This window comes from Dromiciops gliroides, chromosome 1, assembly GCF_019393635.1.
Source record: "Dromiciops gliroides isolate mDroGli1 chromosome 1, mDroGli1.pri, whole genome shotgun sequence".
NCBI lineage: Eukaryota > Metazoa > Chordata > Mammalia > Microbiotheria > Microbiotheriidae > Dromiciops > Dromiciops gliroides.
Genome location: NC_057861.1, coordinates 637,924,227 through 637,937,125, shown reverse-complemented (window position 1 = coordinate 637,937,125; position 12,899 = coordinate 637,924,227). Strand labels below are relative to the sequence as shown.

General features: G+C 37.1%; 1 protein-coding gene across 1 annotated transcript in view; it reads left to right on the top strand.

The window, feature by feature from the left end:
• Window positions 1-11,361, top strand: part of LOC122735047 (phospholipid-transporting ATPase ABCA3-like) — a 226,913-nt gene extending 215,552 nt beyond the window's left edge. The window contains exons 32-34 of the mRNA XM_043976297.1: window positions 1,017-1,090; window positions 1,696-1,863; window positions 11,230-11,361. Of these exons, the coding sequence (XP_043832232.1) occupies window positions 1,017-1,090; window positions 1,696-1,824 (203 nt within the window). The 3' untranslated portion in view covers window positions 1,825-1,863; window positions 11,230-11,361. The remainder of the gene's footprint in view (window positions 1-1,016; window positions 1,091-1,695; window positions 1,864-11,229) is intronic.
• Window positions 11,362-12,899: the final 1,538 nt, after the last annotated feature.

Genomic DNA, 12,899 nt, shown 5'->3' with positions numbered 1-12,899 from the left:
TCGAGTCACTAATTAATTTTTCAGAAAGAGAAGCCAGGAGATGATACCATTGTCTGTGCTTCATACCACCTTTTGTGAGAAGAGAGGGCAAATGACCAAAAAATAAACAAACATTAGAGTCTTCTTAAAGAAAGCATGTTCTAAGATTGCTGCTGGGATGGGTACCCATCCATCCTTATCTCCATCTTTGTCTACAACTACATTTTTTAATATATCACAGCACCAAATGTGCATATTGACCCTGAATCATCAAGAATACTAATTATTACATTGAGTGTAGTCTGTTTAATGAGAGGAAGGTATAGTGTGCTTTAGAAGAACTTTCATCAATGAATAGTTTAAATGTTCTAAGTTTTATCTTTTAAAAGGTTATCTTCAGCAAATGGAAAATTAAGTTAAATGAAATGACTCACCCTCAACAGTACTAGATAAATAAGATATTGGTGTTCTTTTTAAAAAGTATCTGCTCTTTTGTATTATCCATACTTATGCTTCCCTTATGTACCATGAATAATTGAGTTGACTTTAACTATTGTCAACCTGAAATTTAAAAAACAATATAACAGGATCAAGGTCTTTAATCAGAGTAGAGGAGTTATAACTTGAGACATTTCATAGATGATGCTAAGAATGTCTAAAGATGGGAACTGGGGATAAGGTTTATATGGAGTACCAAAACAGAGAGAGCCAATAAGACTGCCCTTGGGGAAAGTAAGTTTATCACAGTTTCATAAGGTAAGCTGTTTTATATAACAAGGAAAAGTACATAAAGCAAGCTTTGGAAATCTCTGGAGGAGAGAGTTTGGGAGATCTACAAAAAAAAAGAGTCTAGAATTGACAAAGTCTGGTCAGCCCCAAGCAATTCATTGGCCTGGGAATGGAGAAGAGGTGAGGATCTGATAGTTCTTAATCAGTTGTGTTTGTCACTATTAAACTAGATTGAAAAATAAATCTGCCAAGGAATGGCCTTCCCCATACCCCAGCCCTCACAGGCAACATCTCTTCCTCCTTGTCAGGCAGTGTCCTAAAGGATGAGCACCATGGGATGGTTCACTATCACGTACCTAGCAAGGACCTCAGCTGGGCAAAGGTAAGTAAGGAGTCCGGACTGGACAGATGCCAACCACCCTAACTCTGCTTCTAAGTAAGAGTACAAGAAGAGAGAAGAGAGCACATGATCCAGTATTCCACCCAGACATCTGGAAATGTGACAGTCTGCCCCATAGGGAGCCCTTTGCTTTTCTTGGGTGAAAATCTTCCTCCCTCTTATCCTCTTCTACATTACTTCTCTCTACACTTCTCCAGCACTTCCCATGGCAACACTGGCCAATATTTCTTATCCCTAATTCTCCCAAACTAATTTAAATGCCTTATATACCAAGCACAGACTTGTGAATACCATGCTTAGTAGATGTATTACCTGAAGGACTTTACTAGCCTGGAAGCTGCAATGGGCCAAGGTACAGAACTTCTGCAAGACTTTTCATTTCTGCTGCCTTCCACATCAAAGTGTTCTAGGGCTATTATTTTCATTTTGTATTCAGCAATGGCACAAAAAGGTCTTTCCTTTTCCAAGGCTCCTTCTTTTCCAGTCCCTTAACTTTTGTCACCTGACATATTTAGGAACTAAAAACTGAGTTTTTCCTACCCTGCCCCCAGAAAACTTTATTAACATTACTGTCTGTTGCCTCAAAGGTGTTTGGTATCTTGGAGAAAAACAAAGATCAATATGAACTGGATGACTACTCCATCAGTCAAATCTCCCTGGAGCAAGTCTTCATGAATTTTGCCCATTTACAGCAGCTTTCTGAAGATGCCCAGTGATAAGAATAGCCATCATCTGTTATTTAATGTTTATTCATAGTAAGTACAGAGATAGGCTTTACTCTATATATGCTAATGTATAATTGTTGGGGTGACTTTCAACTAGGATGGGGGAAAAATGGAAAGGGTAACTCACCCAAAGAATTGGAGGCTCATAGCAAATCTTGTAAAATAAAAAGATATTTATTAGGAGAGAGGAAAATATGACCAGGAGACAGAGTTATTATGGAAACTGTCTCCCTAAGTAACAGAAGAGTTGGTCTTTTTGTATGTTTACAAACAAAGTAACTGGGAGAGGCAGAACAACTGGAGCTTGAAAAGCACCCATCCATATCAATCTATCACAGACCAGGGTCTTTGTGCTCTGCCCCACTGCATTCCTGAGGCAGGAGGCAGAGCTGCTTTTCCCTTGAGAAAGTTTCAGAATTCCTTGGGGGGGTCCCTGTCCCACAACATAATGTTCATAAATTGAATTACCTGAAGGACAGATTAGATCTTGTTCTCTGAGGGCTAAAACACCCTGAAGGTGAGGGCCCATAAGTTCTCCCATAAGAACCAGCTTGAGAAGATGAGGAAAGATAGACTTTCACAGACTAGACACCCTGAACAGAGAGCCTCTGAGGCTCCTTCCCCCTGCCAGGCAGCTGTAGAAGGTAAAGACTTCTCCATGAGCCTCAGTGGTGCCATGGAGCTCCTCCATCATGCCCAGCCACTGAAGAGCTACTGAGTGAAAATCTTATCGCTTCTTCTCTAGGCTTCTTTGTACCCATAAGAGTGTGTGTGTGTGTGTGTGTGTGTGTGTGTGTGTGTGTGTGCCTGCGCAGATTACACTAGTACTTATGATACTTCAGCCCTCTGTAGCATCTGCCCTTATGACCAGAATATTTCAGCCTTCAGAATTTCCCAAGTTGAAATAAAACCCTTCTGTCTTATTCTTCTTTCACAGCTTGACTAATGCAGAAATATGTTTGATGTGATTGTACATATGTAAACAATATCATATTGTTTGCTGTCGTGGGGAGGGGGGAGGGAAGAGAGAGAGGGAGAAAAATTTGAAACTAGAAATCTTATAAAAACAAATGTTGAAAACTATCTGTAGGGGCAGCTAGATGGCGCAGTGGATAGAGCACCGGCCCTGGAGTCAGGAGTACCTGAGTTCAAATCCGGCCTCAGACACTTAACACTTAACTAGCTGTGTGACCCTGGGCAAGTCACTTAACCCCAATTGCCTCACTAAAATAAAAAAAAAATTAAAAAAAAAAACTATCTTTACATGTAACTGGAAAATAATAAAATACTTTTATGATTTAAAAAAAAAGGAAAAGAAATAAAACCTCAAAATAACAGAGAAAGAAAAGGGATAAGCCAGAGAAGAAATTGATTTATAAAATCAGGGGATTAGTGGTTTTTCTATAAATATGCAAGTATAATAGATTCTGGACTAAAGAAATGAGTTGCTGCATCTCCATCCCCCATTACCACAGAGAAGGGGCCTGTAATTTTCATGTTCCCTCCATCTGTAATGACTTCCCTATTGTGACATGACTGTGAGTACACTCCTGACTCCTCATCTGTGAAGGACTGAAACTCTAGCTGTCCTGCAATCAAATTATCACTCATTGAAAACTTCCACCATCTGTTTTCTGAACACATAACATACACAATCCCAGTTAGTCAACAGAACACAAATAGCTTTTGTAAGTCCTGAAGTCAACCAGAAGCACATGGAACCAACTGGCTCCTGAGGAAGGGGTCACTTATGTTTTTAAGTAGCGCTAAATGGTGGCTCCAATCTTAGTTATAAATGTCTTTCTGTGCCCCCACCAAAGGGAAATTAAGAATCAAGGAAAGCCTGCTTATATTGTGGTTGGAGTATTTGTGAATTTCCAGCCCCAAGGGCATAGGGACCTCAAAGGACCAAAATTACTGATTTATACATTCCTTACTCCAATCCCCTTTTCAGTCCAGCATGGCCAACTAGAATTAAAAGGACTCTGCTCAGTGCCCATACTGTTCCCATTATTTCTCTAGAGATGCTGGGTTGAAAGGTTAAAACTTCTAGGCAAGGCCTTAGAACTCCCCTAGCATTTGTGGAATAAGTCCCAAAGAATTCGGGGACCAAGCTAGCAACAGATGGAACTCCCTACTCAATAGCCTATGTTACATAAAGAGCAAGTGCCAGTCTTTTAGAATCAGAAGAAACTTAACTAGAAGGGTTCATAGACTCTAGGCTAATGCTGTCTAGTTCTAAGAGAGGAGAGGGGGAATGCTTCTTACTCCTCTGCTTCCAGAACAATTTACCTAAGGCCTTAGAACCTTTAGAATGCTGAAGCAAAATAGTGCCTGATTAGCCCAGGAAAAGTCTGCTTAGGTAAAGCCTTATCAAAACAAAGTGTTCATTAAAGGCCCATGATGCTATTGTTCAGGAACTAATCAGGAACTGAAGCTGTCTCCATTATGGAGGAGGTGGAAGCATGAGAATGCCTTAAAGATACACAGCCTTGGAGCAGCTAGGTGGCACAGTGGATAAAGCACCAGCTCTGGATTCAGGAGGACCTGAGTTCAAATACAGCCTCAGACACTTGACACGTACTAGGTGTGTGACCCTGGGCAATTTACTTTACCCCCATTGCCCCACAAAAAAAATTTTTTTTAATTTTAAAAAATATACACAGCCTTGGTCTTCACAAAATCCCCAGGAAGAGAGGGAGAAAATATAATCTCACTGTTAAAGCCACAAAAATAGAAGAGGGAAGGGTATTTTGCCCAAAGTGACCCAAGTGAAGTGGAAGAGAGCTGAAGTTTAATGGTCTTTGCATTTTGCCAATGTGCCACTTTTTAAGAACTCTAAGGTATTTTTCACCCATACCTCCTAAAGGTACTCTTTTAGAACAACTAAAGGGTTAATACTAAGGGACATGGATTTTGGGGATGGAGCCAAGATGGCAGAGGAGAGGCTATGACTCCCACAAGCTTCCAATAAACCCATCCACTCACTCCAAAATAATGCCATAAAACAAGCCCTGGAACAGCCTAACTCACATAAGAACAGAGTGAGACTATTTTCCAGCCAAAGACAGCAACTGGGATCACGTGCTGATTGGACTGAGAGAGGAGCTGTCTGAACCCAGCCAGGAATAGACCATGCCTCCAGCTTCTCAGAGTCTTTGGCACCAGCGGCTTTTTCTGAGGCTCAGCTCATGGACTAGTGAGGGGGTTCAGCAGTTGGCCAGGGTGAAGTGACTGTAATCTCTGCTGGAGTTGGGGGGGAAGTGCCTTAGTTCTGAACCAGTGGGCCAAACTGAGTGGTGCCAGCCCAGGGTGGGAGGGGCACAGGCACACCAAACTTCAGACCATAGAGAATCAGATTTCAATCAGGCATCTGCTTCCAGGTTGAGATGAGTAAGCAGAGAAAGCAGTGGACAATAGAAAGCTTCTTTGTGGGAAAGATAGACCAGAATACATCCTCAGAAGAAGATAATAACAAAGTCAAAGCTCCAACATCCAAAACTTCCAAGAAAAATGTGAATTGGTCTCAGGCCATGGAAGTGCTTGAAAGGGACTTTGAAGAGAAAGTAGAAGAGATAGAAGGAAGATTTAGAGAAATGGAGGAAAGAATTGAAAGAGAAATGAGAGTGATGCAGGAGAGTCATGAGAAAAGTCAATAGCTTGAAAAGTCAAATGGGAAAGGAGTTAGAAAAGCTCTCTGAAGAAAATAATTGCCTAAGAATTAGGATTGAACAAATAGAAGCTAGTGACTTTGTTAGAAACCAAGACCTAGTAAAACAAATCCAAATGAATAATAATTAAAAAAAAAAAACAGCTGACCTGGAAAATAGATCCAGGAGAGATAATTTGAAAATCATTGGACTACCTGAAAACCATGGACACAATAAGAATTTAGACATCATCTTCCAAGAAATTATCAGGGAAAATTGTCCTGATATTCTAGAAGCAGAAGGTAAAATAGAAATTCAAAGAACCCACTGATCACCTCCTGAAAGAGATCCCAAACTTCCAGGAATATTATAGTCAAATTCTGGAGATCCCAGGTCAAGGAGAAAATATTGTAAGCAGCTAGAAAAAAAAAGGAATTCAAATACTATGGAGCTATAGTAAGGATAACACAAGATCTAGCAGCATCTACACGAAAGGATCAGAGGGTATGGAATATGATATTCCAGAGGGCAAAGGAACTGGGACTACAGCCAAGAGTCACGTACCCAGCAAAACCCATGATGACATCTTCAAAATAAAGTTAAGGGGTAAGAGGAATGCACTGGAAGAAAGGGAAAGGGAGAGGTGGACTGGGGGAAAATAGCTCACATAAAAGAAACAAGAAAAAGCTTATGGAGTGGAGGGGAAGATGGAGAAGGAACAGGGGAGTGAGTGAACCTTACTTTCATCAGAATTGGCTCAAAGAGGGAATAACACACACTAAAATAGGCATAGTAATATATTGTGCTCTGAGGGAAAGTGGGAGGGGAAGGAGATGGGGGGGGGAGAGGCAAAGGAAGGAAAGATATATTGGGGTAGGGAGCAGTAAGAAGCAAAACACTTTCAAGGAGAGATAGGGTGAAGGAAGATAGAAAATAGAGTAAATATCAAGGGGAAGGAATAAGATGGAGGATAATACAGTTAGCAATAGTAACTGTAAAAGAAATGAGCAGGATGATATCAGAAGGACATATGAAAAATGCAAACCATCAACAGAGGAAGAACTGATGGTATCTGAATACAGATTGAAGTATAATTTTATTTGTTAGCTCCTCTTTCTAAAGGTATTTTGTCTATTTTCTTTCACAACCTGACTAATGAGAAGATGTTTTACATAACTGCACATATATGACATATTGAATTGCTGGATTTCATAGGGAGGGTTGAAGAGGGAGGGAGGAAGAAAAGTTAGGACACAATGTGAAAAGTAATGATGAGCAGGAGTCAGAGAAACTTGGAAGGACTTACATGAACTGATGCTGACTGAGGAGCAGAACCAGGAGAACATAGTACACAGTGACAGCAACATTGTGTGATGAACAATGGTAATAGACTTGGCTCTTTTTAGCAATGCAATGGTACAAAACAATTTCAAAGAATTTCATGATAGAAAATGTTCTCAATATCCATAAAAAAGAACTGTGAATTATGAATGCAGATTGAACTATGCTGTTTCTATTTTGGGGCTGTTTTTTTTTAAATTTCCTCCTTTTTTGAGTTTTTTCCCTTGTGCTCTGATTCTTCTTTCATAATATGACTAATGCAGAAATACGTTTAATGTGATTGCACATATATAACCTATATTAGATTGCTTTCTGTCTTGGGGAGGAGGGAGGAAAAGGAGGGTGGGAGAGAAATTTGAACTAATAATCCTATGAAAACAAATGCTGAAAACTATCCTCATATAACTGGAAAATAATAAAATACTGAACTATTAAAAAAATACTGGGACATCTAGGTGGTGCAGTGGATAAAGCATTGGCCCTGGATTCAGGAGGACCTAAGTTCAAATCCAGCATCAGATACTTGACACTTGTTAGCTGTGTGACCCTGGGCAAGTCACTTAACCCTCATTGCCCCGCCAAACAAACAAACAAATTTTTAAAAAAATACTAAGGGATATGTTCTGGGAAGAGTAGTCTGTGAGGGCACAGAGGGAGGTATGGAGCAGCATAGTCAGGACTGAAAGCTCATATTTCTGTTGTCATTGGTCAAGAACTGCCTAATTGTTGTATTTGTATTTGCTATGTATATATAAATACATATCCTGGTGTATTTTTATATCTTTTCTTAAAACCATTTATTTAATAATAAGACAAAAAAGTAATATTAAAGCTACTAATATGTTAAAGGAAAGGCATAAACGATAAATATGTCACAATACTCATATTAAACCAAGATAATACTCTCTCACCTATGTACTTAATGTCTATGGTGAAGGGTGGGCACACCTGGGCAGAGAAGACCATAAGAGGAGAAAACTCATTTGCAAAAGTAACTCACAACTCTAGACTGTAAGCTTAAATGTTTTTAGTCTTTTTAGTAACATTTAAAAAAATTAAATTGCATTTATTTTTTGTTACATTTCAAGTTCAAAGCTGTCTCCTTCCTACCCTCTCCATCCCACACTAAAGAAGTCCCACATTTGACATGTATGTGTGTTTGTATGTATATATTATATAAATATATATTTTTAAATAGTTTGTATGTTTATATGTGTGTATGTAAAGCCATACTATGCATACTTTTATCAGTTCGTTCCCTAAAAGTGAATAGGATTTTCATAGGTCCTTTGTAGATGATTTGAATATTTATACTATTCAGAATATCTTGATTGTTTACAACACTATTGCTGTCACTGTATCCAATATTCTCTTGGTTCTGTTCATTTTACTCATTGTTTTATGCAAGTCTCGCCATGTTTTTCTAACAGTCAACCTGCTTGGGGCAGCTAGGTGGCGTAGTGGATAGAGCACTGGCCCTGGAGTCAGGAGTACAAATCCGGCCTCAGACACTTAACACTTACTAGCCGTGTGACCCTGGGCAAGTCACTTAACCCCAATTGCCTCACTAAAAAACAAAACAAAAAACAATCAACCTGCTCATCATTTCTTACAGTGCAATAGTATTCCATAACAATTATGTACCATAACTTGTTTATTCATTCCCCAGTTCATGGACATCCCCTCAATTTCCAATTCTTTGCTGTCACAAAGATAGCTGCTATAAATATTTTAAAACAGGACTTCTTAAACTTTTTCCACTCACCACCCCTTTTTCTCCAAGAAATTTTCACATGACCCCAGGTATATAAGTATATAAAATAGGTATATATAGCCTTTTACTGTTGCCAAATTTTTTGTGACTCCCACATTCGGTTACACAGCCCCATATGGGGTCACAACCCACAGTTTAAGAAGCTTTGTTTTAGAACATATAGGTTCTTTTCCTTTTTCCCTGAACACCTTGGAAAACAGACCTAATAGTGATATTGCTAGGTCAAACAGTATAAGCAATTTAATTATGTAATTCCAGATTGCTTTCCAAAATGGTTAAATCAGTTCACAGTCCCTCCAACATTTGTAATTTTCCCTTTTTATCATTTTAGCCAATCTGATAGGTATGACATATCTCAGTTGTTTTAATGTATTTCTCTAACCAAAAATGATTTAGAGCATTTTATATGACTATATACAGTTTTGATTTCTTCATGCAAAAACTGACTGCTCATATCTTTTGGCCATTAATCAATTGAGGAATGACTCATATTCTTACAGATTTGAAAAAAGTTCTCTATGTGTCTGAGATATGAAACCTTTACCCAAGAAAGTGTCTATAAAATTTTTCCTCTAATTTTCTGCTTTCCTTCTAATCTTGGCTAAACTAGTTTTATTTATACAAAATTTTTTTTAATTTAATATAATCAAAATTATCCATTTTACATATTACATATTACATACACATTTTACATATACATTTACATCTCATGATGGTCTCTATCACTTGTTTATTCATAAATTCTTCTCCTGTCCACATAAGTCTGATAGGTAACATGGTCTATGTTTTTCTAATTTACTTATGATTATCTCCCTTTATATCTAGGTCATCTATCCATTTTGACCTTATTTTGGTAAATGGTATAAAATATTGGTCTATATCTAGTTTCTGCTAGACTGCTTTCTAGTTTTCCCAACATTTTTTACCAAATAGTGACTTACTATCCCAAAAGCTTAAATCTTTACATTTGTCAAACACAAAGTTCCTATAATCATTTGCTACTGTGTATTGCACATCTACTCTATTCCACTGATATACCTTCCTGTGTCTTAGCCAGTACCAGATAGTTTTGATAATTACCACCTTATCAGCTTAAGATCTGGCACTGCTAGACTTCCTTCCTTTAGAATTTTTTTTATTAATTCCTTTGATATTCTTGACCGTTCTTCCAAATGAATTTTGTTTGTGTTTTTTTCTAGCTCAGTAAAAATATTTTTTGGTATTTTGATTGGGATAGCATTGAATAAGTAGATTAGTTTAGGTAGAATTATCATTTTATGATATTGGCTCTGCCCACCCATGAACAATTAATACTTCTCCAATTATTTAAATCTGACTTTGTTTTATAATTACATTCGTGTAGTTCCTGGGTTTATCTTAGCAGGTATTTTCCCATGTATTTTATGCTCTCTATGGTTATTTTAAATGAAGTATCTCTTACTATCTCTTCTTGCAGGGTTTGTTGGTGATATATAGAATTGCTAATGATTTATATGGCTTTATTTTGTATACTGCTACGTTGTTAAAAATTATTTTCCTCTACTTTCAACTAGTTTTTTTGTTTAATCTCTAGGATTTTCCAAGTATATCATAATATCATTTGCAAAGAGAGGTAGTTTTATTACCTCATTGCCCATTCCGATTCCTTCACTTTCTTTTTCTTATTGCTATTGCTTAGCATTTCTAATGCAGTATTGAAAAATATTAATGATGATGGGCATCCTTGTTTTACTTCTGATATTATTGAGAAGACTTTTAACTTATTCCCATTACAAATAATGCTTGCTGATAGCTTTAGATAGATGCTTCTTATCATTTTAAGGAAAAATCCATTTATACCTATGCTCTCAAGTGTTTTAAATAAGAATAAGTATTATATTCTGTCCAAAGCTTTTTGTGTATATATTGACATAATTATATGATTTTGTTACTTTTTATTGAGATAATCAATTATGCTAATAATTTTCCTTACATTAAACCATCCTTGCATCCACTTTGTCACAATGTATAATCTTTGTGATATATTATTGTAGACCCCCAACTAGTATTTTATTTAGGATTTTTTACATCCATATTCATTAGTGAAATTGAGCTATGATTTTCTTTCTCTGTTTTTTCTCTTCTTGGTTTAGTTATCATTACCATATTTGTTTCATAAAAGGAATTTGGTAGGACTCCTTCTTTGCCTATTATTCCAAATAATTTATTTAATATTGGAATTAGGTGGTCTTTAGATGTTTGGTAGAACTCATAAATCTGTATGGTCCTGATACTTTTTTCTTAGGAAACTCATTCAATTTCTTTTTTTGAAGCCTGTTCAATTTATTTTTCTAAAATAGATTTATTCAGATATTCTATTTCCTCTTCTGTTAATGTAGGCAATTTATACTGTTGTGAGTATTCTTCCATTTCACTTAAAATTGTTCAATTTAATGGCATATAATTAAGCAAAATAACTCCTAATAATTGCTTTGATTTCATTTTTATTAGTGGTATATTCACCCTTTTCATTTTTAAGCCTTTTAGATTTTTAAATAGTCTCTTCATTTATTTAGATACTAAGTTAATTTATTTAGATCTATTTAGAATTATTTAGATACTAAGTTAAAATGTATACCTTTCCAATTATAGGACACAAAACTCAGTTGTGTGCTGGGATTTGATCAGACTTTCCCCAAAGGAAGACAAATGTATCTAAGATGAAGAATGGAAAATTCCATCTGGAAGATACAGCCGCAAGTATGCCTGAATTTGTGAGCCAAGTACTCTTAGATTAAATTGTGTATAAAAGTGTTAAATAAAATCTTATCTTTAAGACAGCCAGATGCTCATGTGTTTGTAGGTTGTTATTTTTTTCTTTTGTAAAGCCAACATGTTGATGCAAGGATTATGGGCAGTAAAAAATAATAATAATAAATTATATTATGTAACATAAGATTAAAATTTTAGAAGTGGAAGGGATCACAGGGACCATCAAGTCCAACATCCTTATTCTATAAATAAGGATACTGAGGCTTAGGAAGGTTAAGTGACTTGCCCAAGGGCACATAGGCAGGAAGTAGCAGAATTTGAAGCCACAGACTCTGACACTACAGACAGTATTTTTCCCCATATACCATGCTGCCTACCCAGGGTTTGTAAAGCAGTTTTCTTCTTAACAGTCTTGTGAAGCAAATAATACAAGTATAATCCCCATTTTATTGATGAGAAAATTTCAACTCACATTCTAACCCCTCCCCAGATACTCTCTTCTCCTTTGACTTCCACAACACTTCTCTCCTGGTTCTCTTCCCATCTGCCTGACCACTCTCTGATTCTTTTCACTGTGTCATCCTACCACTTCATAAATCTGGGTGTTCCTCAAGGCTCTGTCCTAGGCCTTCTTCTCTCTAAATTCTCCTCTCTGGTGATCTTATCTGCTCGCACAGATTCAGTTATCATCTCCATGCAGATGAATCTGAAATCCATATGTACATCTCTCCCATTTCCTGCCTCTTTAACCTAATAGTACCTCAAATTCAATATGTCCAAAACTGAATCTTCCCTGCATCCAAAAAAACCCCTGTCCCTCCTCCCACTACCCTTGTTCTGTCCAGTCATCCCGGTTTAAATTATGAGAGTCATCTTGGCTTTTTCCTCGCCCTCACCCTGCACATCTAACCACCCACCAAATTGTGTGCATTTTACCTCTACATCTCTTATATTTATCTGTTTCCGTCTCTTCACACAACTAACCCAACTCTACTCCAGGTCCTTATCACCTAAAACATTATATTTTACTGTATAATATTGCTATTGTAATAGCCTTTCTAATTTGTCTTACTTACTCCAATCTCTGAGAATCTCAAGGTTTAGAGTAGATCTTAGAGGTCATATATTCTAATCTGTACCTGAAAAGAATCCTCTCTACAACAGACTCAATAAATGGTTATCTTCAAGCCTGTGTTAGAAAGCTTCCAATGAGGGTAATATACTACCTCCAAAAGTGACCTTTTCCAATTTTAGATAAGTTTTATTTTTTAAAAAAGGCTTTCCTTCTCCCAATCCAGGGAGAAATTGAAAATAAGTGAAGGATTGGGGAGGGGGCAGTGTACTGGAGGATATGGGATAGAATGAGGTCTATACTCAAGTAAAGGGATTGGTCTTGTTAAGAAGAAAGGTAACTTCATCATTTGAAACATCAGGTAAATGAGGAGTTAGTGGCAGAAGGCATCTGAGTGATAGAAGAAGAAGAGGAAAGAAGAAGGAAATTATGGTGAATGACCTCACTTTTTTCCATGAAATATGAGGCAAGGTTTTCA